Source organism: Sphaerodactylus townsendi, linkage group LG04 (genome assembly GCF_021028975.2).
Source record: "Sphaerodactylus townsendi isolate TG3544 linkage group LG04, MPM_Stown_v2.3, whole genome shotgun sequence".
NCBI lineage: Eukaryota > Metazoa > Chordata > Lepidosauria > Squamata > Sphaerodactylidae > Sphaerodactylus > Sphaerodactylus townsendi.
In genome coordinates this window covers 143,868,548-143,893,700 of record NC_059428.1, presented here as the reverse complement: position 1 = coordinate 143,893,700, position 25,153 = coordinate 143,868,548, and the positions used below count along the sequence as shown (strand labels likewise).

Sequence of the window (25,153 nt, the reverse complement as noted above, 5' to 3'; positions counted from 1 at the left end):
GACAAACCAAGCTATAGCAATACTATGTTTCTCAGTTGTATCCCAGGTTTTATATATTGTGTGCGTAAAAGAAGAGACAGAAGAATTTGGATTTATATTCCACTTTTCTCTCCCTTGAAGGAGTTTCAAAGTGGCTTGCAAACTCCTTGCCCTTCCTCTTCCCACAACAAGCACCTTTTGAGGTAGGTAGATTTTATGTCTGGGAGTGGGGAAACAAATCCAGTTCAACAGATAAAGTCTGCTTGCTCATGTGGAGGAGAGGGGAATCAAACCCAGTTTTCAGGATCAGAGCCCACTGCTCTTAACCTCTATACCACACTGGCTCTCTGTACTGTCAAGTTACATCTGACTTTAGGGCAAGCCAGTAGGGTTTCAAGGGGAGAGACTTGCCAAGGTGGTTTGCCATCGTTTTCCTCTGCATGGTGATCCTGGTATTCCCATCCAAGAAAGAGCCCAACCCTGCTTAGCTTCTGAGATCTGACAAGATCACAACAAAGTTGACAAACCTGTTAATATGAGACATTAAGCAGGATGAATGAGAAACTAGTGCCATTGTGAGTGTGTTTTGCACAAGGGACAATTTGAAACAAGGTGGGGATGTTTCATGCCAACCTTTGGGAATTTGGTCTCTCCCCTAAAAATTAACATTATTCAACCAAATATAAAAGCTCCAGGTTACAGAAATAAATCTGTGAGTCTACCTCTTTCATGGGAAGCAGCACTGAACTTTACACCGCAATGTAAAATATTATCTGATAACACAATGCACAATTCTGTCAGTTGAGCATCACAAAAATAATATATGTGCTGTTGGAGCTATACATCCAGGACAGCAACATTCTATAAGGCAGAAGTATCCATGGAAATCAAAGAGACGGGCCGTGCATGGTGTGTTTCTTTGTCGAGGTGACCTCTACAGCTGTAAGGCAAACTATAACAACATGTAACAAACCGGGCTATTTTCATCATTTATATAATTCTGATTTCTGAAGGGCTAAGAGAAATATTGCTATGTCAATTGTCCCCATAGGCAGAAAAAATACAGGTTTTAGTAACGGGATTCATGTAATTTACTGTCATCATTGATTTTAAACTCTTGCTTACCAGCACTTCGCGTTGTAGCAAAATGCATTTCCCTCCCGTTCGGACTCGCCACGATTACAGAAGCGCCGCGTCGTTAATGTCACGTTGCATTTGCAGACTGACATTTGACAAACAATGCCTTTCATCTTGCTGGTCTAGTCATGCTGCTTAGCAAACATTTACCTTGATACATTGAGGTGCGAGCAATTGGGCTGTTCCAGAACAGTTCACTATCTTTCCCTTCCTCTGTAAATATGGGACCAGGTGGCATCCCTATATAAATATCCACCTGAAGCAACACTTCTTCCTGACTATTGTAACTTGCTCTATGTGGGCCTTCCCTTGTGGCTGATCCGGAAGTTGAAATTGGTCCAACGTGTGGCCGTGTGGCTTCTCTCAGGTAGCTCTGTGAGGGACCACATCCCCCCTGTGCTGTGTCATCTACATTGGTTTCCAAAGGAGTACCTGATCACCTTCAAGGTGCTGGTGTTGACCTTTAAGGCTCTTAGTGGCCTGGGACCCCCATACCTTACAGACCATCTCTCCCCCTATGTGCCCACTCTGCGTTCTTCAGAGGCTAATTTGTTGGAGGCTCCTGGCCCCTCTAGGATATGACTGGTCTGTACCTTGGCAAGGGCTTTTACGGCCTTGGTCCCTATAGAATCACAGAATCATAGAGTTGGAAGAGACCACAAGGGCCATCAAGTCCAACCCCCTGCTATGCCCTCCCCCGCCTGGTGGAACACTCTCCCTCCTACCATCAGGGGCCTGCGGGACCTTGAGCAGTTCCACAGGGCCTGCAAAACAGCTGTCCCAGCAGGAGCAGCAGTGGCATAGTGGTTAAGAGCAGGTGTATTCCAATCTGGAGGAACCGTGTTTGATTCCCCGCTCTGCCTCTTGAGCTGTGGAGGCTTATCTGGGGAATTCAGATTAGCCTGTACACTAACACATGCCAGCTGGGTGACCTTGGGCTAGTCACAGTGCTTCGGAGCTCTCTCAGCCCCACCTACCTCACAGGGTGTTTGTTGTGAGGGGGGAAGGGAAAGGAGTTTGTAAGCTCCTTTGAGTCTCCTTACAGGATAGAAAGCGGGGATATAAATCCTCCTCCTCCTCCTCCTTCTCCTCCTCCTCCTCCTCCTCCTCCTCCTCCTTCTTGTCCTTCTTCTCCTTCTCCTTCTTCTTCTTTTGGGGAGGCTGGTCGCTGATATGCCATCTCCTGTATGCTGCTGTAGTGGGCTATGAAACATCAGTATGTCCAGTTCCCCCAGGGTAAGGGGGGGCGTAGGCTGTACACCAAGTCACCATCTTGATCTGCTTGTCTTATTTGTTGTTTTGGTTGATGGTTTTAAATTTTAAATGGTAAATTAGGATCTTTAAAGGCATTTTTATGTTAGCGTACACCGCCCAGAGCCCTTCGGGGGTGGGCAGTATAATAAATTCAATAAATAATAAAAATAATATAGGGCTGGGCAACTGCCAGAGCCCGGCGCTTCTGATGGGGCCCACAGTTGTCTGTCTTTCCCCTGAAAATCTGTTTGGGTCTCCATTGAGGAGAAAGGCAGGACAGGATTGAAGTAAATAAATAAATACGAGCATCGTACCACCTTTGCCCCAGTTGAACGTAACTTTTATGCATGTGGCAAATTGGGTTCTGTCTCATGACAGCTTCTGCTGTAATAAATGTGTCGGCCTTCAAGGTCTTTTCAATTATACATACAGTGTCTGTCTCCACATGTAACCACGATTTATTGACCTACAAATATCATAGGAAAATATGTGCATTTTTTATGCGGACAAAACAGAAAATGTGCCATTCAGCGATCAGGAACCACCGTTTTGAGTCCTGCAATGGTGGAACAGGATCGAAGTGGGGATTTTGAGAGGTTTTGAAACAGCAGAGATGAGAAAGTCAAAACCCATCCCTATATTCTGAGCATCTAATCCCAGAAAGGAATGTGGCTTTTGCCAGTCTCATTCAGGAGAAATGGGATGTCAGCAATGCACTGAGAAAATGTGGAAACCTTTGTTGCACCGGTTCCGATGACCAGCTGCGATGCACCAGTTCCAGATGACCAGTTTGGATCTGGCTCCTGCAGAGGTGTGACGTTAATAACGGACTTTCTCATAATGCTTCCAAGATAACCGCTAAACACACCGAGGCAAGTTTCCCAGCTCCCGGCAGATTTTTCTCTTTCGTGCTTATCGCCGTTCACAAGTTTTACAGAGAATTAATATTGCTTTTATCAATCAAGTCCGTGCAAAACAATAGCCGAGCTGACTCACGATGGCAAATTTATGCCTTTGAGTCAGCGAGCTTCCCATGTTACTGTGCAAACTGCGGCATGCCAGGCAAATCAAAATTGGGGAGGCATTGCCCTCTGGAGTCTTTTCCTTTCTGAATGGCACTTGCCCACTACAACTTTGCCTAATGCAGAAGTGGTATCTCTGCTTCCACTCGTGGGGAATGAATAGGATAAGCTGTTGGCCAGCCTTAGATAGTCACCCTCCCATCATAAGCCCTGACTCTGAGCTACTTCTTATGGAAAAGTAATCCCAGCCATGCAATAAAAGCTTTGCTGACAGTAGAAGTGTGGCTTATAGAGAGAGTGGAAAGGGGGTGAACTATCCAGGAGCTTTAGCATATAACCAACCTCCTTATATTGAAAACACAATCTTGGTCTACATTGGAGTACATTGGTGATAAGGGCTGTATGTCAGAATTCTAGCAGAGTTCTCTCCTGACGTTGGGCTTGTATTCAGTGGCTGGCATCTTCAGAGGATCCTCTGAAGATGTCAGCCACAGATGCAGGCGAAACGTCAGGAGAAAATGCTGCTAGAACACGGCCATACAGCCCAGAAACCACACAGCACCCCAGTGATTCTGGCCATGAAAGCCTTTGACAAGACATTGGTCTACATTGACTGGCAGTGACTCTCTGGGGTCACAGGTAAAGGTCTTCCACATCACCTGTGACCTGGTCCTTTGTACTGAGGATGCATGAGGTTGAATCTGGGACCTTCTCCCCAAGATTGATCGTAGAATATGGGAGGGATTAGTTTTGGGGGATGAAACCTTGAAAGGTGGGAAGGATGGGATCTTCTCTCTGCAAATGGTCCCAGGCCAAATCAGGACTGTTTGAAGAACAGCATGATGGTGGGATCGCAGATCTTCCAATGGCTTGCTTGACCACCCCAGTTCATTTTCACAACAGGTTCAGACATTCAGATGACTCCTAGGACTCGAGGGTAGTTTTGGAGTGGTGGTTTAGAGCAGGGGATTCTGATCTTGAGAACTGGGGTTGTTTCCCCACTCCTCCACATGAGGTCTGCTGGGTGACCTTGGGCTGGACACAGTTCTCTCAGAACTCTCTCAGTCTTACCTACCTCACAAGGTATCCATTGTGGGGAGGGGAAGGGAAGGTGACTGCTTTTGGGACTCTTTAAAGATAGAGAAAAGTGGAGTATAAATCCAAACTCCTCTTCTTCTCTTTTCCCACTTTGAAAAAAAACCCATTCATCTCCTTCCAAACCCACTGGCAAAGAAAACCTTGCTTTAAATATATTGTGCAATTCACCAGCCATTTCAAAGGAATTGCTTCAGGATGCGCTCAGAAGAATGGAGTTTTATCTTACGGCCAAGCTATTGAACTCAAAGGGCTGGAAACTGTTAGGGAAATTTCTACATTTGCAGGTTTGGGCTGCAGGAACAGATTAAGCCGTCAAAGGCAGGCACCATTGCAGATGCTAAGCAAGCTCCGTGTTAGATATTTAATTACACCGTATAGCATAGTTGGCAAGCGCATAAGCGCTGAATGTCAGCTGAGTCTGGGATGGAGACGCTGCTGAGTAATGCTGCAGCCACCCCACCGCACCTGAAGTACTACAGCCTAATGACAGAAATAACAGGTAGCCTTGAGGAAACGGCCAGATTTAATTGCCGGCTCTTAATTCTTCATCTCCAGACGCGCCCAAAGTGTTGATCCAACAAAAAGGGTCAATGTGATTTGGTTTCGGGGGGTTGGGGGATTGCACAGACCTGCCAAATAAAAAGCATCCCTCTTTCTACTTTTTAAAGTTCTTTATTTAAACCTTTAAATTTAGAATAGTACAGGAAATGAAAAATAGATAATTATAGGAATTAAGAGAGAAAAACAATTCAATAATGGAAAGGCTACAATGTGTTTAAATTGAAACTTAAGTGCAGGTAGAACATTAGTTAAGAATAAAAATAGCTAATGTTCCCCTAATGCCCCGTTCGTTCATTCGTTACTTCATTCGTCGGTTCGTTCGATCAATCGATCTAAACTATTATAATCCAAAAAAACTAATATTTCTAACATCCATATTGCTGTATTATAAGTACAATGATAAACCATTACTAATTCAACTGGATTAAAGTAGAAAGTGGAAGGTAGCAAGATATAAAGACACTAATGTGAATGTTAAATTCTATAGCTGGAGACTTCCCCTTACCTCCCTTGACAATAAAGTCTTGTCCTATAATCCAGTAAACAGGTATGATCATGCATAACCCTAATTTAACACATATATTCTCAACAATGCCAATAAATATATAGCATAGAGTAAGTTCTAACTTGACAGATAATTTAAAAGTTTTTAAATGTTATATCTTTGGCTAACATAATTTAGCCATGGATCCCATTTTAGCTTGTTTATCTAAAGTTCTGTTATTTCCATGGCGTTGGAATTAAGGTGTTGCGAAATTCTATCAGCAATACTAAAGCATCCCTCTTTCTAGATGCCTCCGCCCGCCCTTGTGTTTTGTCAGTCCTCTTCTGCTCCTTGGGATCAGTGGATTGAGTGCTAGGCCCCTTCTGCACATACAGAATAATGCACTTTCAATCCACTTTCACAATTGTTTGCAACTGGAGTTTGCTGTTCCGCACAGTAAAATTCAGCTGCAAAGTGCATTGAAAGTGCATTAAAATTGCATTATCCTGCATGTGCGGAAGGGGCCCTAGGCCAGATCTTTGGGGATGGAATGATAATTTGGCTTGGGTCACCCCTGTATGCAAACCTGGGGGCACATAAAGATGCCCCTGCTGACACAGGAGGTATCCAGACACACACATGCATGCTCAGGATTCCCGGCACTGAATGGGTGCTGATGCCCTTCTGTGGGAAGGGCTAAGCCGGCTGTAGCACAAAGAAGCGGAGTTTTTGTCTTGTGTAGGATGGCTCGACACAAAGGAGGAGGAGGAGGAGAATTCCATCTCTGAGAGTTGCAAAGAAGGTGACATTTAAACAGGTCCAAAACTGCAGCCTCCTCCACAGACCCCCTCATAAGCCTCTTGCTAAGTCATATAATCTCTAGTGCATCTGTTGTGGTTTGTTGGGTGAGCATCCCGTTTCTGGTTCATTTTGGCAAGTGTGTAGCTCTTCACCTTGCTGAGAATAATCCGTAGAGACTTGAGGGGGACAGAAGGAAACACTGTTGGCCTCCCCAAGGAAGCAGGGCACTAGAATTCACAGACCCATTACCTCTCTGGCCAGCACCTTGTTCCCTTGTATGTTTCTGGCAGAGGAGAGCCAAAAAACCACCAAGCTGTTCAGATCTTCAGTGGTCCCAGTAGGGACATTTAAGGAGCCTGCTACTCTCCCCATACAGAGTTTGTGTCCTTGGCCTGATCTGCGGTTCATGTGCTCAGTTCAACATTGCTCCTCTTCCAGAGGCGGCATAGTGGTTAAGAGCAGATGTGCTCTAATCTGGAGAACTGGGTTTGATTCCCCGCTCTGCCACTGCAGCTGTGAAGGCTTATCTGAGGAACCAGATTAGCTTGTGCACTCTGACACATTCCAGCTGGGTGACCTTGGGCTAGTCACAGTTCTTCGGAGCTCTCTCAGCCTCACCCACCTCACAGGGTGTTTGTTGTGAGGGGGTGGGGGAAGGGAAAGGAGATTGTAAACCCATTTGAGTCTCCTTACAGGAGAGAAAGGGGGATATGAATCCAAACTCCTCTTCTTCCCCAGGAGTGTCTTCTGGGAGCTGTCCGGGGTACTGGGAGCTGTCCAAAGTCCTGTCTTGGCCAGAATGGAACACAATCCTGTTCACAAACCCTGCCGCTTGTCATTAAACAGCATGTCTGTCTTCAGTGTTTTCTTGTTTGCTTCCTATTACAGTACCGACTCAAAAAAAATAAACAAGCCTGCCCTTAATTTGCATTCTCACCAATTAAAATTAGCCCTTGCTGATTAGTCAACTAAGCCTCTACTTTAATCTACCAATTAAATCTTGCAGCCCTAGTTATTATTGTACTACTCACTTCCCCAGGCTGCAGTGCGATTGTGGGAGCCTGCCAGCTCTCGGCAAAGACCAGAGACAGGGCTTCTTTCAAGAGAACCAAAGGCTGCGCTACCGGCACACAGTTTCTTGCACACCCACTTTCTTCTTTCTGCTGCTGGAACAGAGAGCAACGGAGGAAAATGCCCACCGTCAATGCGGATGCCTCAGCCATACCACCTTTAACCCTTCCACAAAAATAATAATCCACCTCCCGCCCCACTAAATGGCCGACTCTATAACCAGGCAAGCTGTCCATACAGTTACTGGAGGGTGCAATTCAACCCTTGATGAATCTGAAAGCAGAAAACGACCAGTCTTCTGTCTTCCATTATTTTGCCCCCTTAATAAATCATGAAGCATTCTTACGTTGATAAAAATCGAACTGTACCGCACAGCCTGCTCTCCTGTTGTTTTCTAGCAATGACGGTGGGGAATCCATCCCCTGGTGAGATGGTACCTGTGGTTTCTGACTGATCTTCGTTATGAGCATCTGACTCTGTTCCCTTATGGAGTGTCAGTCTTAAATAATCCATCATTAAAACATTTCAGGTTTTTGAACACATTGTTCGAACAACAGCTGGTTGGGATAATGCTTCCGTGCCAGGCACCATTGGCGAGAGGCACTTTTCGGCTGCATCCATCAAACTCTGTACCTCCCTACCACCCACCTCCCCCAAACCCCATCAGTAGTCATGAAGCACAGCTCTTCAGCCTTCAGACCACGTGCCTGTGGTGGGTTCTGTGTGGTTACTACCCCTGAGACCCAGTTGTCTTCCGGGAGGAGAGTTATAGGGTAGTCCTTCTCTTGAAGTTCTTTCCTACAACACTTCATCGGCTAACATAAAAATACAGCATCAAACAAGGTATGGGAGAGATCATTAGATGTAATTTGCATTTAAACCCCCCCCCCCTTTCTTTTCTCTCTTGTAAGGAAACTCAAAGGGACTTACAAGCTCCTTTTCCTTCCTCTCCCCGCAGCAGACACCTTGTGAGGCAGGTGGGGCTGAGAGAGATCTGAGGAAACTGTGACTAGCCAAAGGTCACCCAGCAGGGACAGAAGAGCGGGGAAACAAATCCTGTTCTTAGAGTCCTTAGAGTTCTTAGATTAGAGTCCACCAGCTCAGAGACATACCTGGGGTAATATAAGGAAAGTTAAGGGTACCAAATTCCAGGGGTGTGGGGAGCTGGACAAAGTGTGGCAGTCCTAATCAATCATATTCTGTGCATTCTTCTGAATGTAACAAGAGTTTTTGAGGGAATATTGATGGGAAGGTGTGATTGATTTTGCCACTCCTGAGTATGCCAAGCATATAACAAAGGGAGACAAATCTCCGAAAGCTGGGAGAGAAAGCCCTCTTTTAATGGCTGTTGGGAGTTCTGTCCTGCCCCAAACTAGACTTCTTTGGACTGAGTGATCATCAGATTCCGTTAATTGCTTCTCTTCGTGGAAAGTGAATAAAGTCTCATGAGATTGCGTAGCTCTCTCAAGCACCTTATGTGTGTTTGGAAGAGGAGCCAGCGATCTAGCAATGGTGAGCCAGCATGGTGTAGTGGGTAAGAGCAGGTGGATTCTAATCTGGAGAGCTGGGTTTGATTCCTCACTCCTCCACCTGAGTGGCGGAGGCTTATCTGGTGAACCAGATGTGTTTCTTCACTCCTACATTCCTGCTGGGTGACCTTGGGCCAGTTACAGTTCTCACTGAACTCTGTCAGCCCCGCCTGCCTCACAAGGGATATGTTGTGGAGAGAGGAAGGGAAAGGAGCTTGTAAGCCACCTTGAGTTTCCTTACAGGAGAGAAAGGTGGGGTATAACTCCTCCTCCTCCTCCTCCTCCTCCTCCTCCTCTTCCTCTTCCTCTTCTTCTTCTGCTTCTTCGGACCTGGTACTCCCCTTCGACCAAAACATATGGGCCAAAACCCCCCATGGACTCCACCTGCAGTGATGTGCAGAGTGAAATGAGGGAGCAGACGAAGTGATGGATGTTTGCTTGTCTGTCTTCCCCTGAATTGTCAATGAACAATGTACAATTTTCTCAAATACATTCATTATTCAAATCTGCTCTGAATAATTTGAGGTGTGTACATTATTCACCAGCAGTTCCTTGCCTCTGCTATTTAATAAGAGAGAGAGAAAAGATCTGCAGGTTGCGCTTGCAGGTTGCCTTGTATTATTTGCTTTTTGGGTAGTCCGGTTATTTGTTCCTTATTTACATTGTGAGAAGCAATTCAACAGCTCTCAAAGATTTATTTTCTTTGCAACAGTATCAGGCTCCTGCTGTCCACGTGGACTTTTTATTCTGTTTTTCTGGGTCTTGGTGATTCAGGAATGGGATTATGGAACAGGTGAGGGATACACTGAAATGACGACACATCTGCAGAAACTAGAAGGGGGGGGGGAGATCTTCATCCAGAAACCAACATAAAGGTACTTAAGGATTCTTCCAGAGATGTGGAATGGCATGGTATAGCTCAATCTTGCCAGCCTGTGGAAGAAGAAGAATACTTTGGATTTATACCCCACCTTTCTTTCCTGTAAGGAGACTCAAAGCAGCTGACAAACTCATTTCCCTTCCTCTCTCCACAGCAGACATCTTGTGAGGTAGGTGGGGCTGAGATGCATCTGAAGAGCTGTGACTAGCCCAAGGTCACCCAGCAGTGGACTCTAACCTGGAAAGGCAGGTTTGATTTTCCACTCCCTCACATGAGTGGCAGACTCTAATCTGGTGAACTGGATTTGTTTCCCCACTCCTGCACATGAAACCTGCTGAGTGACCTTGAACCAGCCACAGTTCTCTCCTAACTCTCTCAGCCCCCCAACCTCACAAAGTGTCTGTTGTGGCGAGAGGAAGGGAAGGAGTTTGTAAGTTACTTGGAGGCTCCTTATAGCTAAGAAAAGTGGGGTATAAATCCAAGCTCCTCCTCTTCTTCTTCTTCCTCATCCAATAGGTAGCCCAAAGGTTGCCCAGATAAAAGCTAAACTCTGCAAAACCCCGGAAGTGCCATTTTTGAAGCTTTCCAGCTGCTTATTAAACGTCATAATTAGCTAGAAGTAATATACCCACTTAGCCAGGGAGAGGGAGCAGGTTCAAGGGTTTTCTCTCTTCTTTAATTTATGTGTCGGCACGCCCTGACAGTTTCCTAGCTGTTTCAGTACAGCTATGAACCCAGAGTCAAAGTGGAGATTCAATGGCTCCCATTCCCTCCTGCAGAAAATGAATTTTTTCTTGTTGCATTAATGCATGGAAGCGCCGCAAATTGGACCTCGGGGAGGTCTGAGTGACCCCGGCAATAAGCTTTGTTGTCCTTTCGGACAAGGCCAGCCGCTTCCTGCACTATAAAAACCCTACATATTAATGGATGAGGCCTGAGCTGCAGTGGTGACATTGATTGGGAGGCCATAAATAAAGACAGATAGCTAAAGACACAGCCCTGCTTTTGAAATTCTCGCCGGATTCCATTCGGGCTGATTGCTTCATAGATTTCACTCAGAGCCCCTCGGTCCCCGGCGCGCATTGTGCTCATCGCCAGACTTTCTGTTTGCTTTGAATGTAGATTGTCGCTCGGGCTTTGATTATTTATTGCTATGCATAAAATAATAATGCCGCGACTTTGCAGGAAATGGGAAGTTGATTTGCTGAGCTCTCAAGAACAGTAGAAACAGATGCTTGATACATAGCTGCGGATGAATATGTTTCTCTCTCGTGCACACACATGGAAAGATAATATATATTTAGAGCTGGGAGAAAATGCAGAGATATTAGCAGCATATTGTCATGCAACGGTACGTTGACAGATTTTGACGCCCGGGAAAGGAATGAATGGCTATGGCTACACATGGTCAGTTTAGTCTGAGCTAACTTGGTTGTTTTAGGCTGTTAAGGGTTTTGGGAAAAGCACAGAAGATGGTGCGATTTGGGGAGTGAGGAGGAAAAGGAGTGGTTGGGAGGGTTTGGTAGGGGGAGAAGAAGAAGAGTTTGGATGTTTAATACTCCACCTTTCTCTCCTTTAAAGAGACTCAAGATGGTTTACAAACTCCTTTACCCTCCTCTCCCCGCACCTTGTGAGGTAGGTGGGGCTGAGAGAGCTCTGAAGAACTGTGACTAGCCCATGGTCACCCAGAAGGAATGTTGGAGTGCAGAAACACATCTGGTTCACCAGATAAGCCTCTGCCACTCGGGTGGAGGAGTGGGGAATCAAACCCGGTTCTCCAGATTAGAATCCACCTGCTCTTAACCATTACACCACGCCGAGAGAGGAGAAGCAAAGGGATTAGGCAGGAGGGAGTAAGTGGGGCTCAGTGTAGGATGGAATTTCCCTTCCCTTCCCCTAAGAGTCCCCAGAGGCCTCTCTCTGGTGACAGGAAGAGCCATCAAGTAATAGTTTATGGGGTTTTCAGAACATGAGGCTAGCAGAGGTGGTTTGCCGTCACCTTCCTCTGCATGGCAACCCTAGACTTCCTTGCTGGTCTCCCATCCAAGTACCAACCAGTTTTTGAGATCAGGGCTGAGCAGCCTCTCTCTAGGTACCCCTAATATTCAACTTGATGGTCGAGTGCCTAGCAGAAGCACAATGAAACAAGATCCCGCCCATGGAAAACGTTGTGATCTCGACGTAGATTCTGGGGACATTTTGGGTCCCCAACAACTTCAGATGTGGAAACATAAACATCTCCTGATGAGGACGAACATGCTCATGAACCTGGTCAATCATCAGCTGAAGAGGAGAGCAGGTCAAGGGCGTGGGGTGGTCTGTTCCCCATCATTTATCCTCATCTCATAATGACAAATTATGAACATGGGTTGTTACATCATTATCTTCTTCTAATCCATCACGCTAAGTAGCAAATCGGGCAACAAGTGCTCTCCAGCATTTCTGGTCTTGGGCAAGTGTTTCAGCCTCTTCCCATGTTCCATCAGTATAAAATACATCGCAAAGCCTAAAAGCCACCAAGAGCGCTGAATGCATTCGATCTAGGCTACACACCAAGGATTTACTCAGGGTGAACTCTGCATGGCTGAGTGAGATCTCTGAACAGCGAATCATTGGCTATTTCTGAGCTTTGTGGGGCTCTGATTGGCCCTGGGTGGTGCTAACGGAGGAGAAAGGAGTTTTGTTCTTCTCTGCTCCATGGGAGGGGTCATAGAACGACCATATGCCGCTTTATTGTTGTTGTTGTTGTTGTTGTTGTTGTTGTTATTTAAACTTATACACCACCCTGCCCCGGTGGGGGAGGGCCATAGTTATATGGCCCTCAACAGCTCACCTTGTCTCGTAAGTTACCAAAGTCCAAGGTGAGGCATCTTAGACCGAACTCTTAGTGCTCCAAGGCTGGGAAAAGAGCAGGAAATTCTAATTTATTTTTTGTTGTAGTAGATTGCTTTGGTTTCCTCATTTCAACACTTTGGGGATGTTTAGGTTATCACCATGAGTCCCTAGAAAGAATACAACGGCTTCGTTTTTTGTACAAAAGGACTCTATAGGTTCAATTTTTATTGCTCCTCTGATCTCCTCCAGTGTGGTTATTCTTCTTGTTCTTTAAATAACCCCCCCAGTGATTATACATAAAAACAGAACCCTATGCCAATGTAATTGGAGAGGATCGAGTGACCAGGTATTGGCCCTACCTTTTGGCATCAAACGTGGCTGAGCAATGTTTGAAACTCCCTTGTTCACTTGCAAAAGGCAACTGTCTGTGATCTTCAGGAGGAAAGCCAGCCAGTCGCCTAGCGAGAAAGTAAATGGACTCAAATAGAGAAAGAATGGTTCTGCTTCTCGAACAACAGAAAACAATTTTCTTTAAATTGCGGGGGATATTAACTATCACACTAAAAGGGTGCTAAATTCTGAACAGCTTTGAAAATAAGATCAGAATATCCAAATAGGCTGGATTGGATGCCCTCCTTTTCTTTACAAACCACTGGAATTCTCTGCCAATTACCTTTTTATTTTCCCGTGTTTCTTGTTAGGGGTGAGACGATGTTCCCTGTTTTGGTTCTTATTGTATTCATGTATATATTTTATCAACAGTTCTGATTCTCTGCTCTTTTAATGTATACACACCATATAGTATAACATACAGTGCTATTTAACTGATGTAAAACAATGTTGAGAAACGCATATGTTTTATAGGGGAAATTCACAGAAAGATAAAAAGGTGGGGAAATGATCATTGGCAGTTAAATATAGTTTTCAAACTTCACACTCTTGTCTTGAGCTCCAGATCCTGGCTTTCCCCCCTCCCTCTTGCAAATCAAATTCACGATTCTTTGTTTTCACACTATTTTCATTTTCCTAGGACTGAATTTTCCCCATAAAATGAACACACTTTTCAACGCTGTTTGTGCATCAGCTTGTCAACCCTGTGCATTGTAAGATATCATACATAGAAATGATGTGCATATAGACACTGCATAAATTGCATGGAAAAGTTGTGTAAGATGAGCGCACAGTACGGACAAATCCACACGGCTAAGAGTGAAACAGCTGGCAGAAGTATAACTGAATATAGAGGAAGAAAATAGGAAATGTTCATTCTCTCCAGAATATGCTTGCATTATGGTCTGCCCCATTTCATCTGATAAAAAGGACATACCCCCTAGTACCGCCCTGAAGAAGAAGAGAGGAGGAGGAGGAGTTGGATTTATATCCCTCCCTTCTCTCCTGTAAGAAGACTCAAAGGGGCTTACAATCTCCTTTCCCTTCCCCCGCCCCAACAAACAGTCTATGAGGTGGGTGGGGCTGAGAGAGCTCCAAAGAACTGTGACTAGCCCAAGGTCACCCAGCTGGCATGTGTTGGAGTGCACAAGCTAATCCAGTTCCCCAGATAAGCCTCCACAGCTCAAGTGGCAGAGCTCCAGTGGAATCAAACCTGGTTTTCCAGAGTAGAGTGCACCTGCTCGTAACCACTACACAATTCTGGCCCTTGCAGATAGATGCCTCCTTTGAGATGGATTCCCTGGTACCTCCCAAAAAGGGTCCCTTTGCTGACACCAGCACTCTCCCCTGAGCCAGCAAGGACCCCTGAGTCTGGACTCATAAACCACTGCTAGATCCACCATAATCTCTCCCAGGAGCTGCCACCAAAGATGGACTAAGCACCAGGCAGTCTGAAACCTCCTTCCTCAATTAACCATAAAACAGTTCTGGGCACCACAATTCAAGAAGGATATTGACCAGCTGGAACAGGTCCAGAGGAGGGCAAACAAAATGGTCAAAGGTCTGGAATCCATGCCCTACAAGGAGAGACTTAGGGAGCTGGGGATGTTTAGTTTGGTGAAGGGAAGGTAAAGAGGTTACATGATAGCCATATTTAGATATCTGAAGGGATGTCATGTTGGTGATGGAGCAAGCTTGTTTTCTACTGTTCCAGAGAATAGGACCAGGAGTGATGGGTTCAAGGTGAAGGAAAAGAGATTCCACCTAAGCATCAGGAAAAACTTCCTGACGGTCAGGGCTGTTCAACAGTGGAATGCATGACCTCAGAGTGTGGTGGAGTCTCCTTCTTTGGAGGTTTTAAAAGAGAGGCTGGGTGGCCACCTGTCAGGAGTGGTTTGATTGTGTGCACCTGCATTGCAGGGGGTTGGACTTGATGGCTCTTCCAACTCTATGATTCTAACAGATAAAATGTTAATTAAAAATCTACTATGGACTAACAAGACTGGCCTCATAGAACTTCCCAATAGAGATGTCTCCACTGGGGTCCCTCTTCTTCGATGATAAAATCTAATAACCTTCACCCCCTAAGTAATAGGGATGTTTCCTAATATAGCATTGATTGTGCGTCCCTTCATGGCAGAGTATTGGATTCAACAGCCCTTGCGGTCTTTTCCAACCTTATGATTTGGTCTTACTGTAACATCTACACTTTCTCCTCTCCTAGGATTCTTACAGAACGTCTAGAAAAAAGTTGGGGGCATTTGGATTTTATTCTGTATTCAACTGCAACCAGAAAAGTGGCTCGAAGTGAGCCTTCTGTGTGCGTTGTGGAATTTTTATAGTCTCATCAGTGAGGGAATGAGGCATAAGGGAGTGTATCTCTACGAAATTTGCCATTTTGTCTGTTCTGAATTTAAGGGGAAAAAACCAACCAAGTTTTTTTTTCAGAGCCAGCTGTCTTCGTGCAGAGAATTCTGCTGTTGGCCCTTGGAATGAAACTCCTCCCCAAGAACCCACGAGGATTCCAGCACTCCAGGGGCATTTTCAGACAGTCTGTTAAAATTTTCATTAAGCTTCTCTGACACTATGTATTTGAACATGTAATCACTGCTAATGCGTAAAAAGGAACAAAAGGGAGAGACATGTGTCTAATCCAAATAGTGGTCAACGCCGCTTTTATATTTGCATTACAAAGAAACCCGGGCCCAAGAAAGGCCAGTGTTAATCTTTGGGGAGGGATACATCTATACTATAATCTTATATCAATGGTATGCTACTGTTGTGGTTTCCCCTCGAAGAATGCTGGGAAAGTTTCCTTGGGGAGCATGCTGAGAATTCTTTGAGAGCCAGCATGGATTCTAATCTGAAGAACCGGGTTTGATTCCCCACTCCTCCACCTGAGTGGCTGAGGCTTATCTGGTGAACCAGATGTGTTTCCGCGCTCCTACACTCCTGCTGAGTGACTTTGGACTAATCACAGTTCTCTCTGGACTCTCGCAGCCCCACCTACCTCACAAGGGGTCTGTTGTGGGGAAAGGAAGGGAAAGGAGCTTGTAAGCCACTTTGAGTCTCCTTACAAAGGAAAAAGGGGGATTTCTTCTTCTTCTCCTTCTTCTTTAGTTGTAACTAAGCATTATCTTCATTTATGAAGAAGATACCAGGCTACTAAGTTTTTAGCATCTCCACTCACATGATCTTGGAGAGCTGATATTGGGGTATATATTCTCTGGTCTACCCTCTGGAATTATCTTCCTTAGTGACAATACTGAGGTAGGCTGACCCATCGTCCAACTCTGTGTCTTCACAACAGGGAATGAAAGTTGAATCAGACCCTCTCTGGGGTGCCCCATTTCCACCCCTCTCTCTGTAGGTGTCCCTGAGATACACCGGGAAAAGCTTTTAATGAGTGAACTCCTACTTGCAATGGGCAGCTTGTGCACCCTGTAATGTCAGTCGTAATTTTCCTTGACTTTACTGATGTTCTCCAGGTTGCTATGTTTTAAGATTAATGAGGCATCCGTTCTCAATCAAGGAGCTATTTAAGAATATCCATTTAGCGGCAGCGAATTGTGTGGCTGTGCTAATTAATAACATTTGACCTCTGCATTTTGGGCGGAATAATAGACGGCAGGTTTTTTCCTTGAGCAATGTCATAAAACTAATGGCTGGATAGTTGCTAAAGCCCAACAATTAATATACATTCGACTCTGCAATGGTAATATAGGCATTTCCATTAAGGAGACGTAATATACTGTTTGGGTTAGCGCAGGCCAGCTTTCCTAATGGGAATCCTCAGGTTTGTTTGCCTCATAAGGAAGGCAGCATAATTGTTCATCGTTACCATCTGAATTCCAAGGCACGCTACCGGCCAGCTTAATTTTTATCAGTTAAATAGACAGCAGATTTTTTTGCGCCTCAATGCTATACTGTGTTACCATTACCATTTGCACACAACGGTCCTGGCAGGTAGATCATTCTTAATCACATGCTCACAGAGTAGGTGGATTCAAGGACGGCATAAAGTTAGTCCAGGGCTGTCTTAACGCCTGGGGCATGCCGGGCAGTTGCCAGGGTCCCTATGAGTGTATTGTAAGGGCCCCATGATAATCTATGTTTGTGTGACTTGCTGTCAATGGATCAATAAACACTATGCTAAACTATAAATATTTGTTATTGGAAAATACATATTTAGCATGGGTTTTACTAAAGATAATGAACAATATTAATATTAATTTTTATAACAAGTGGACATGGGTACTCGCTTCTGATTTAGTATCAGTGGTCACCTCTGCAACCACACACGCATGTGTATATGTCTCACACAGAACATAAAGTAGAAGTGTACATGTTAAAGTCATTGCAACTCACTTGATAGATAATAGCAGTGATATTGGTTATATTTATATGTCATTGGTTATTAGAGATCAAATCTGAGAGTCATTAGGAGCCCTTGTAGTGTCAGCATGCAGTAGTTACTCAACATTATGAATTTATCGACCATTTACATTTTTGTTCCTGTGTGGTTGTGTAGGTAGGAGCCCTGTTTTGATCAGGGGTCCGTAATGCTGTTAAGACAGCCCTGCCTCGGTCTTTCTGTTAAAAAAAATCTTTAATCTATATTCTGTTCCATCTTTGACAAGGTCACTAAAGTTTGAGTCTCTCCAATCCCACTTCAAAGTTCTAACCATTATACCATACTGTAAATGCTCATGCCCTGTGCGGCTGTAGAGCTTAGCATGCCATCTAGGCTATGTGGAGGGATGTATGCAGAGACATGGGGGCCCATCAGAGAGAAATTGGTTTGTCATTCCCTCTGGTAAGAAGTAATGGTCCGTTGGCCCATAAAGCCGTCTCCTCCTCTCCATCTGGTCACCTTGGCAAATATGTCTTATAAAACAATCCAACCATTTACTTCAACAGAAATGTCAATAGTGGGCTTGGAGTATGTTGTCATCTGGATAGTCGATTGGCCTTTCCAGAGTCTTTAAACATAAACCGCCTGCTTAAAAATAAGCAGCAGAGGTAGCGTGCCGATATCAAATTTTATTATAGCCTTTTGAATGCAAAAAACCTGTCAGCTACCTTCTGTTCAGAGGAGTAGGCTTTGGTTTTTTTACCAGCTCCTGCATATCAATCTCAAGATTCATAAAAATACTAATAATTGGCCAATCGCTGTAATTTACTGCAATTTTACGTGACGCTGTTTGACTTCTTCTGCCTGACAGTTGTGTTGTGAGTGACAGGGTCAAAGGGAGATGCCACCAAATGAAATGGTGTTGGCATTGTTTGATTGTTTTCGGTTCTGTATTTTATTAATGCCTATTAAAGTTTATTATTATTATTAAATAAAATGGCAGACCCAGAAAGGAGAAATGGTCCAAAAGAGCAGGGAGAAAGTTCTGCCTTCCATAGAAAGTTATGTGGTGCTCTAATATTCCCCAGTGAACAACGCCTGAATGGTGAACTCTAATCTGGAGAGCCGGGTTTGATTCCCCACTCCTCCAGTTGAGTGGAAGAAGAAGAAGAAGAAGAAGAAGAAGAAGAAGAAGAAGAAGAAGAAGAAGAAGAAGAAGAAGAAGAAGAAGAAGAAGAAGAAGAAGAAGAAGAAGAAGAAGAAGAAGAAGAAGAAGAAGAAGAAGAAGAAGAAGAAGAAGAAGAAGAAGAAGAAGAAGAAGAAGAGTTGGATTTATATCCCCCTTTCTCTCCTGTAGGAAACTCAAAGGGGTTTACAATCTCCTTGCCCTTCCCCCCTCACAATAAACACCCTGTGAGGTGGGTGGGGCTGAGAGAACTCCGAAGAACTGTGACTAGCCCAAGGTCACCAAGCTGGCGTGTGTAGGAGTGCACAGGCTAATCTGAATTCCCCCGATAAGCCTCCACAACTCAAGTGGCAGAGCTGGGAATCAAACCTGGTTCCTCCAGATCAGAGTGCACCTGCTCTTAGCCACTGCTCTTAGTCACTACGCCACTGCTGAGTTGCAAACTTTTATCCGGTTAACTGGATTAGTTTCCCCACTCCTGAAGCCCCTGGGTGACCTTTGGCTAGTCACAGTTCTCTCTGAATTCACTCAGCCCCACCTACCTTATGAGGTGTCTGTCGTGGGGAGAAGAAGGGAAAGGAGTTTGTAAGCCCCTTTGAGTCTCCTTACCGGTGAGAAAAGTGGGGTATAAATCCAAATGACTCCTTCTCCTCTTTGGGGACACCTGAAACCAGATCAGGCCGTAACATCTGGATAAGTCTTGGGTGTGAGAGAGAATTCGTGCTCATGTTGTGTGGAGAGCTACATGGATGGGAACAGAAGGGGGATGAATGTTTCTAAATAAACCAACAAGGAGCAGAGGGGTGGCGAACAGTATCAGATCTGTCCGAGTAAAAAATTGCTTTTGCTCCTAGCTTGGATGATTTCCAGTTGGACCGCAGGGAAAGCTGAGGATTTAGGTCTCATCTGAAGATTTCAACCACGACGCCCGGAGGCGGGAGCACCTGGACTTAGAACCACCAAGTACAGGAAACCACCTGAGCTAGAAAGAAACCTTCTTTTCTTCCCCCTCCAGTAATCAATGACAAAAGAGTCACCTCAGCGGGGTTTTCATTACACACTAAGACAGATCCAGCATATTCTGTTTATCCAGTCATTCATCTCCGCCAGCGACAGAGAGCGGGGAAGCTTTCGAAAATTAAGACCCACAGAAACGATCGCATTGGAAGAATGCGACAGTTGTGAGGGGACGGAATATAATTTCATGTGGCATTTTTTAAAAGGCCAAGTCTCTGGGAAAAGCCCTCTGAAAATACAGTGAGAACCAAATGACGTTTATATCAGAGCATCATATATTAGAGCATTATCAAGCGACAACTGAACTTAGCTACTGTCAACAATCCTCAAGTTAAAAGGGAGGTCTAGATTCTTATTGCCTGTGAATGAATGCATGAGGCAGGGATGAAGGTTTAAGAAGAAAAAGAGTTTTTGATTTATATCCCCCCTATCTCTCCTGTAAAGAGACTCAAAGGGGCTTACAATCTCCTTTCCCTCCCCCCCCCACAACAAACACCCTGTGAGGTGGGTGGGGCTGAGAGAGCTCCAAAGAACTGTGACTAACCCAAGGTGACCCAGCTGGCATGTGTGGCAGTGCACAGGCTAATCTGAATTCCCCAGATAAGCCTCAATTTGATTCCCCACTCAAGCGGTAGAGCGGGGAATCAAACCTGGTTCCTCCAGATTAGAGTACACCTGCTCTTAGCCACTACGCCACTACTGCTCCCTTAAAATGTTGAGGGGGGATCCAAATATCTGTGCAGAACCTTAACAGCACCCCCAATGGTCTAGTCTTCAATAGAGTGACCAATGAAAGGAAGAAATACTTCTGGTATGACACAAATAGACCACAGTGTGGCATAATGGCTAAGAGCTGTGGGACAACCACCAGCTGAAGAACTGGCAACTGTGATATTAAACAAAATAACGTGACGTCGATATCCATGGCCTTTAGAGAGTACACAGTCCCTGGCTCAAGGAACTGGCAGTCTACAATTTGACAACAGGAAGAGGGGATGGATCACCTTTGAGTGATGCCAACATATGTCCTAGCAGTTGGACCCTACGATTGCCCTGCATGTCAGAAACAGGTCCTGAGTGCCACCGTAATAGTGGTACACTTGGGGCTTCTCAGGGTACCTTCAAACATCTCCTCTCTTGCTTTTTCCTTTCTTGTAGCATCCAGCTGTACAAAGAAACTTTTCTAACCTCCCTGCATTCTTCCAAGAAAACCAGTGGGTTTTCTGCTACTACGCTCTCCCTTGCCCATCAACTTGTTTACATATTTCCTTGCACTCGAAAGATGTCTGCTAATGGCTTTTCGGGCTGCAGCGTAGCGCTTGCGACTTTCCCGGCAATTACCAACACGCTTCCTGGTGTGAAGAAGGGTTTTCTTAATCAGCAGCTGTGAGTGGCACCCCATGAACTCTTCTGCATTCTCACATAATCTTTAATTAACTGTTTTGATGTCTAAATGAGAAGATCAAACCTTCTAGCTTCGTGCCCCCGAGTGTGGATAATGCTACGTAATATTTGATCCGCCAGGATAAGGTTTCGGGTCCCCTATTGTCACTCGCTAGCAAAAGAATGATGAAGGACTTGTGTAGTAAATTCTGAGTCCAGCAGTCCTTCGAAGGCAGGGTTCACTGCCCTGGGTACAAGACAATTATGAATATGTGGGCTCAGACCAAGAGTTCACAAGCGGAGCAAGGGCAAGCTAGCCACCTTCTATTGCTTTCCCCAGCACCTTTGGAAAGAGTTTGGATTTATACCCCACCTGTCTCTCCTGTAAAGAGACTCAAGGTGGCCTACAAGCTCCTTTCCCTTCCTCTCCCCACAACAGACCCCTTGTGAGGTAGGTTGGGCTGAGAGAGTTCTGAGAGATCTGTGACTGACCCAGTGTCACCCAGCAGAAATATAGGAGTGCGGAAACACGTCTGGTTCACCAGATAAGCCTCTGTCCCTCAGGTGGAGGAGTGGGGAATCAAACCCGGCTCTCCAGATTAGAATCCACCTGCTCTTAACCACTACACCACGCTGGCACCAGTCTAGAGAACTGGTCAAGGCTAGGGTGGCCAGATCTCCCTTCTGACTACTTCCTGGAGAAGCGGCAGGACCAAAATGAAAAGTGGTGCCATGGCAAGGCTGTGATGTCACTTCCAGTTCCCCAACAGGAAATTACGTCACTGTGTCAATGCCCTAGAAGATCCTGGAAACTACATTATTTGTACTACATGTATGTGAATCAACTGCCATCAAGTCACTTTAGACTCATGGTGACCCTAGGAACCGATGTCCTCCCAAATGTCCTATGGTTAACAGCCTCGCTCATGTCTTGCCAACTTGTTTTCTAGAATCAGTCCAGCACACGCTGGGTCTCCCTTTTCTCCCGCTGCCTTTTCCTAGCATCATTGTCTTTTCCAGGGACTCTTTGGTACTATAGAGATTTCAAAAAAATTCCCACACCGAGGCTGTGGTGTCACTCCAAGTACGTAACTGGAAGAGATAGTCCTTTTCCGTCTGCAAAGAACAAAGTTTAAGTTCATTGCTCATCAGAGACCAACAAGATCTGGAGTGGGGGGGGGGGGCAGGTAAAATTTTGAGAGACTCCCACATCCCAGTAGTCCTGTTGGCCTCTACTGGATTTAAATCTCGCTGAACTGGGGTGCGGGGTACCTTCAGTCAAGAGAACACTTAACTCCCCTGGGATCAGTGAAGTAACTCCCCCTGCATCTGAGCCTTAACAGAGCCAGACTATAAGTGTAATTTCTTAGGTTTATTAGGAATTGAGAGAAGGATGCCCATTGGCAGCTCTGCTCATTGACGGCAGGGCCAGGTTTGAATAGAGGAAGCCCGTTCTCCACTCAGAGTTCTCTTTTCAATGTTCTCTTCTCTTCTTCTGTCCCTGCCTTTCAAATCCAGAGAAATAACTCCCTAATTCACCTCCCTCCCTGTTCCCAAGCGAAGCGCGGGGGGGGGGGGGGGGTCGGATGCAGGTCTTCTTCTCCTTCACCTTTCTTTCAAGGTGCCCCTCGCGTTGTCATCTCGTTCCTCCAGACCCCGGGCATCTCCTGCAGGGTCGCTTTTAAACCCCCTTCCGTCACCCCACAAACGGGCGGCGGCCCCATCTCCTGGCTTCTGTGAGATCTGTCCCCGTTTCTCGGGCCAACCTAAAAGGCGAAGTGCGCGATTTGACGCTCGGCTGCTTTATTCCCTGCCTGCCCCTCCTGCGACCGGTCCCTTCCACCTTCCCTGCACGTGTGAACGCGCCGGCCAAACCCCTCCGGCATGTCAGCCTGGGACCCGAGCGCCCCCCTTCCCGTCCCTGGGGGGCTGCCCTTTGCGCCCCGCAGAAGAGATGCTTTGTCTGCAGCGCTTCCAGCCACCCGGTCCTCCGCCCAAGCTGGAGGAGAGCCGAGGATCGCGGTGCGCGGGCGCGCACTCCCTCACACCCCCACTCCTTGAGTTGAGCCGTGCCTGATTCGGCGGCAGGCACCGGCTGAGCGCCTTCGGGGATCTCCGCCGCCGCTCCCTTCGCCTAGCCCTGCGCGCGATGACGAGGGCGCGGCCGGGAAAGGAGGCAGCTGCGCCCCTCTGGTCGTCCCCTTCCGCGGGGCGGCTGGCCGTCCCTCCCGGCGGCGGCTATCCCCGAGGCGCGTGGGCCGGGCGAGCAGCCGCGCAGCCGCCTCCACCGCCGGGCGGGCGCCGCTTTGTGTCCCCCCTCCCTTGAAGGTCACCTCCCGCTCGCAGCAGTCACTTTGCAGCGCCTCCGCCTGGGCTGGCACGAGAGGGATCCTCCTCCGCCGCCGCCTCCATCGCGGCAGGTGCGCCTCGCCGCTGATTGCGCCCGCAAACCCACCCGGGCGCTGCTCTCACCCCGGGCCGCCGCTACGCTTGCGCACTGGGCGCCTGAGCGCGCGAGCTCCGCGGGTCCCGGCGCGCGGGGCGCCTTCCGGAGAAGCACGCGCGCAAGCGAGCGGGCGCGCGAGGCGAAGGGGGCCCCTGCCGCGCGGCTCCGAGGAGCCGAGCCCCCGCGCGCGCTCCGCCGTGAGGGGGGAAAAGCTGGCAGGAGAGGCGGACGGGGCCGCGCGGGAAGGCAGGGCAGCAGCGCCCACCGGACCGGACCGGACCAGTCGCCGCCCCAACTTTCTGAGGGGTGAACTTTTTTCCCCTCAGAGCGGACTTCTGGCCCCGTATGGTGAGTGGCCTGAGGGGCCGGCCGGGAGGAGCGCTTTGTCTGGGGGTGGGGGGCAGGCGAAGAGGAGGGGGCGGGGCGAGGGCCGGCTGACCAATGGGGCGCCCGCTGGGGGGCGTCTCCCTCTCCTCTCAGGGGCCCTCCAGGACCTTCCGCAGGTGGGCCAGGTGAGGGCGCCCCTGAGAGTGCCTCTGGGCAGGTAGCCCAACATGGAGGCCTCCACTGCCTGGCTCTCCATCGCCACTTGGAGCTCCACTTCCACCCTGCATGCCTTTAGGGCGGACTTCCACACCCCCTCTCTGGCGCCCTTCTCTCCAGGTGCCTCATTGGGACTAAATAAGGACAGGGGCTTTCTCCACCATGCATCTGTTTTCAAGCCTAGTGCAATTGGGGCCATACCGTTTAACCCCCAAGGGCTGCTGCCCTGTGTGGTTTTGAGCACTTTCCTGCCATGCATTTCAACATCCCCTGATTATTATTTTTTATCTTAGGCTTTGCTACCCCTTCCGTCCTCTGGCACGTCCCCTGGCCCCTTCATAACTTTATGTGAACCTGCCAGGTGATAGTTGGCTACATTCATCCCACAAAGTGCACTGTTCCTCAGAAGCTAATTTTAAAAGGGGGGGGGGACTAGTCTTTAAGGCTCCGCAAGGTTTTGTTCGCGGTTGCCGGAGAATGCTTAAGACAATATCTGCTCTGGAGTTGATGCTGCATGATAGTCTGTTCCCCAAACTGCATGGTGTAATTCCATTCATGTTTTCAAAGGTCTAGGAAAATCTCCGCGCAGCTCACCTTCCCGTTAATGTTTGTTCTAGTGTGTGTGGGAGTTTTGATTTTGTAGCGACAAACAGGGTGCGATCTGGCTAAAGCCAAACACTTTTCCAGCTCCTTGAAGAGAAGCGGTCCAAACCTGTAGTCTAAACCCAGTGGCTTAAAGTGGATTTACTGTTCAGTACGTATCTTATTCCTTCCTGCTGCAGGCAGTGGGACTTCAGAGTGCAGTTATGTTTGCGATTTCTTTGTTGATTAAAATGTGGACTCGGGGTGTGTGTATCAGGGTCCCCTGAAATGCAAAGCGTGTTTGGTATTGATCTGGGTTCTTGCATGCTCTGAGGTCGGCCTTGGGGGAAGGGGATACCATTTGTGTGAGGCCAAGACCGGGGTGAGCATCAGATTTTGCTATGTTCAGGTATGAGATTGAGCGCAGGACATGCTGAAGTGCGTGAGGGGGAAAATGTATGCAGTTCCTAGCATGGTGTTCTTGCAAAGCGGTGAGTGCATTTTGAGCTATGGTCCTTTAATAAATATGCACGGGCTGAGAGATGTGTTAATAGTCTCTGGCTGCGCATATGTTATATTTGGAGGAGCAGTGGCTTAAAAT

At 46.9% G+C, this 25,153-nt stretch overlaps 1 protein-coding gene across 15 annotated transcripts in view; it reads left to right on the top strand.

The window, feature by feature from the left end:
- RBFOX1 (RNA binding fox-1 homolog 1) overlaps positions 1–25,153 on the top strand; it is a 1,291,038-nt gene that overhangs the window by 369,004 nt on the left and 896,881 nt on the right. For 2 of the 15 annotated variants that reach the window (XM_048494253.1, XM_048494250.1), the window contains exon 1: positions 23,159–23,775. The exons of 12 other annotated variants lie outside the window; for them this stretch is intronic. In XM_048494253.1, the coding sequence (XP_048350210.1) occupies positions 23,773–23,775 (3 nt within the window). In that variant the 5' untranslated portion in view covers positions 23,159–23,772. Of the gene's footprint in view, positions 1–23,157; positions 23,776–25,153 lie in introns of those variants that run through there. One more of the 15 variants, XM_048494247.1, reaches the window with a different exon arrangement.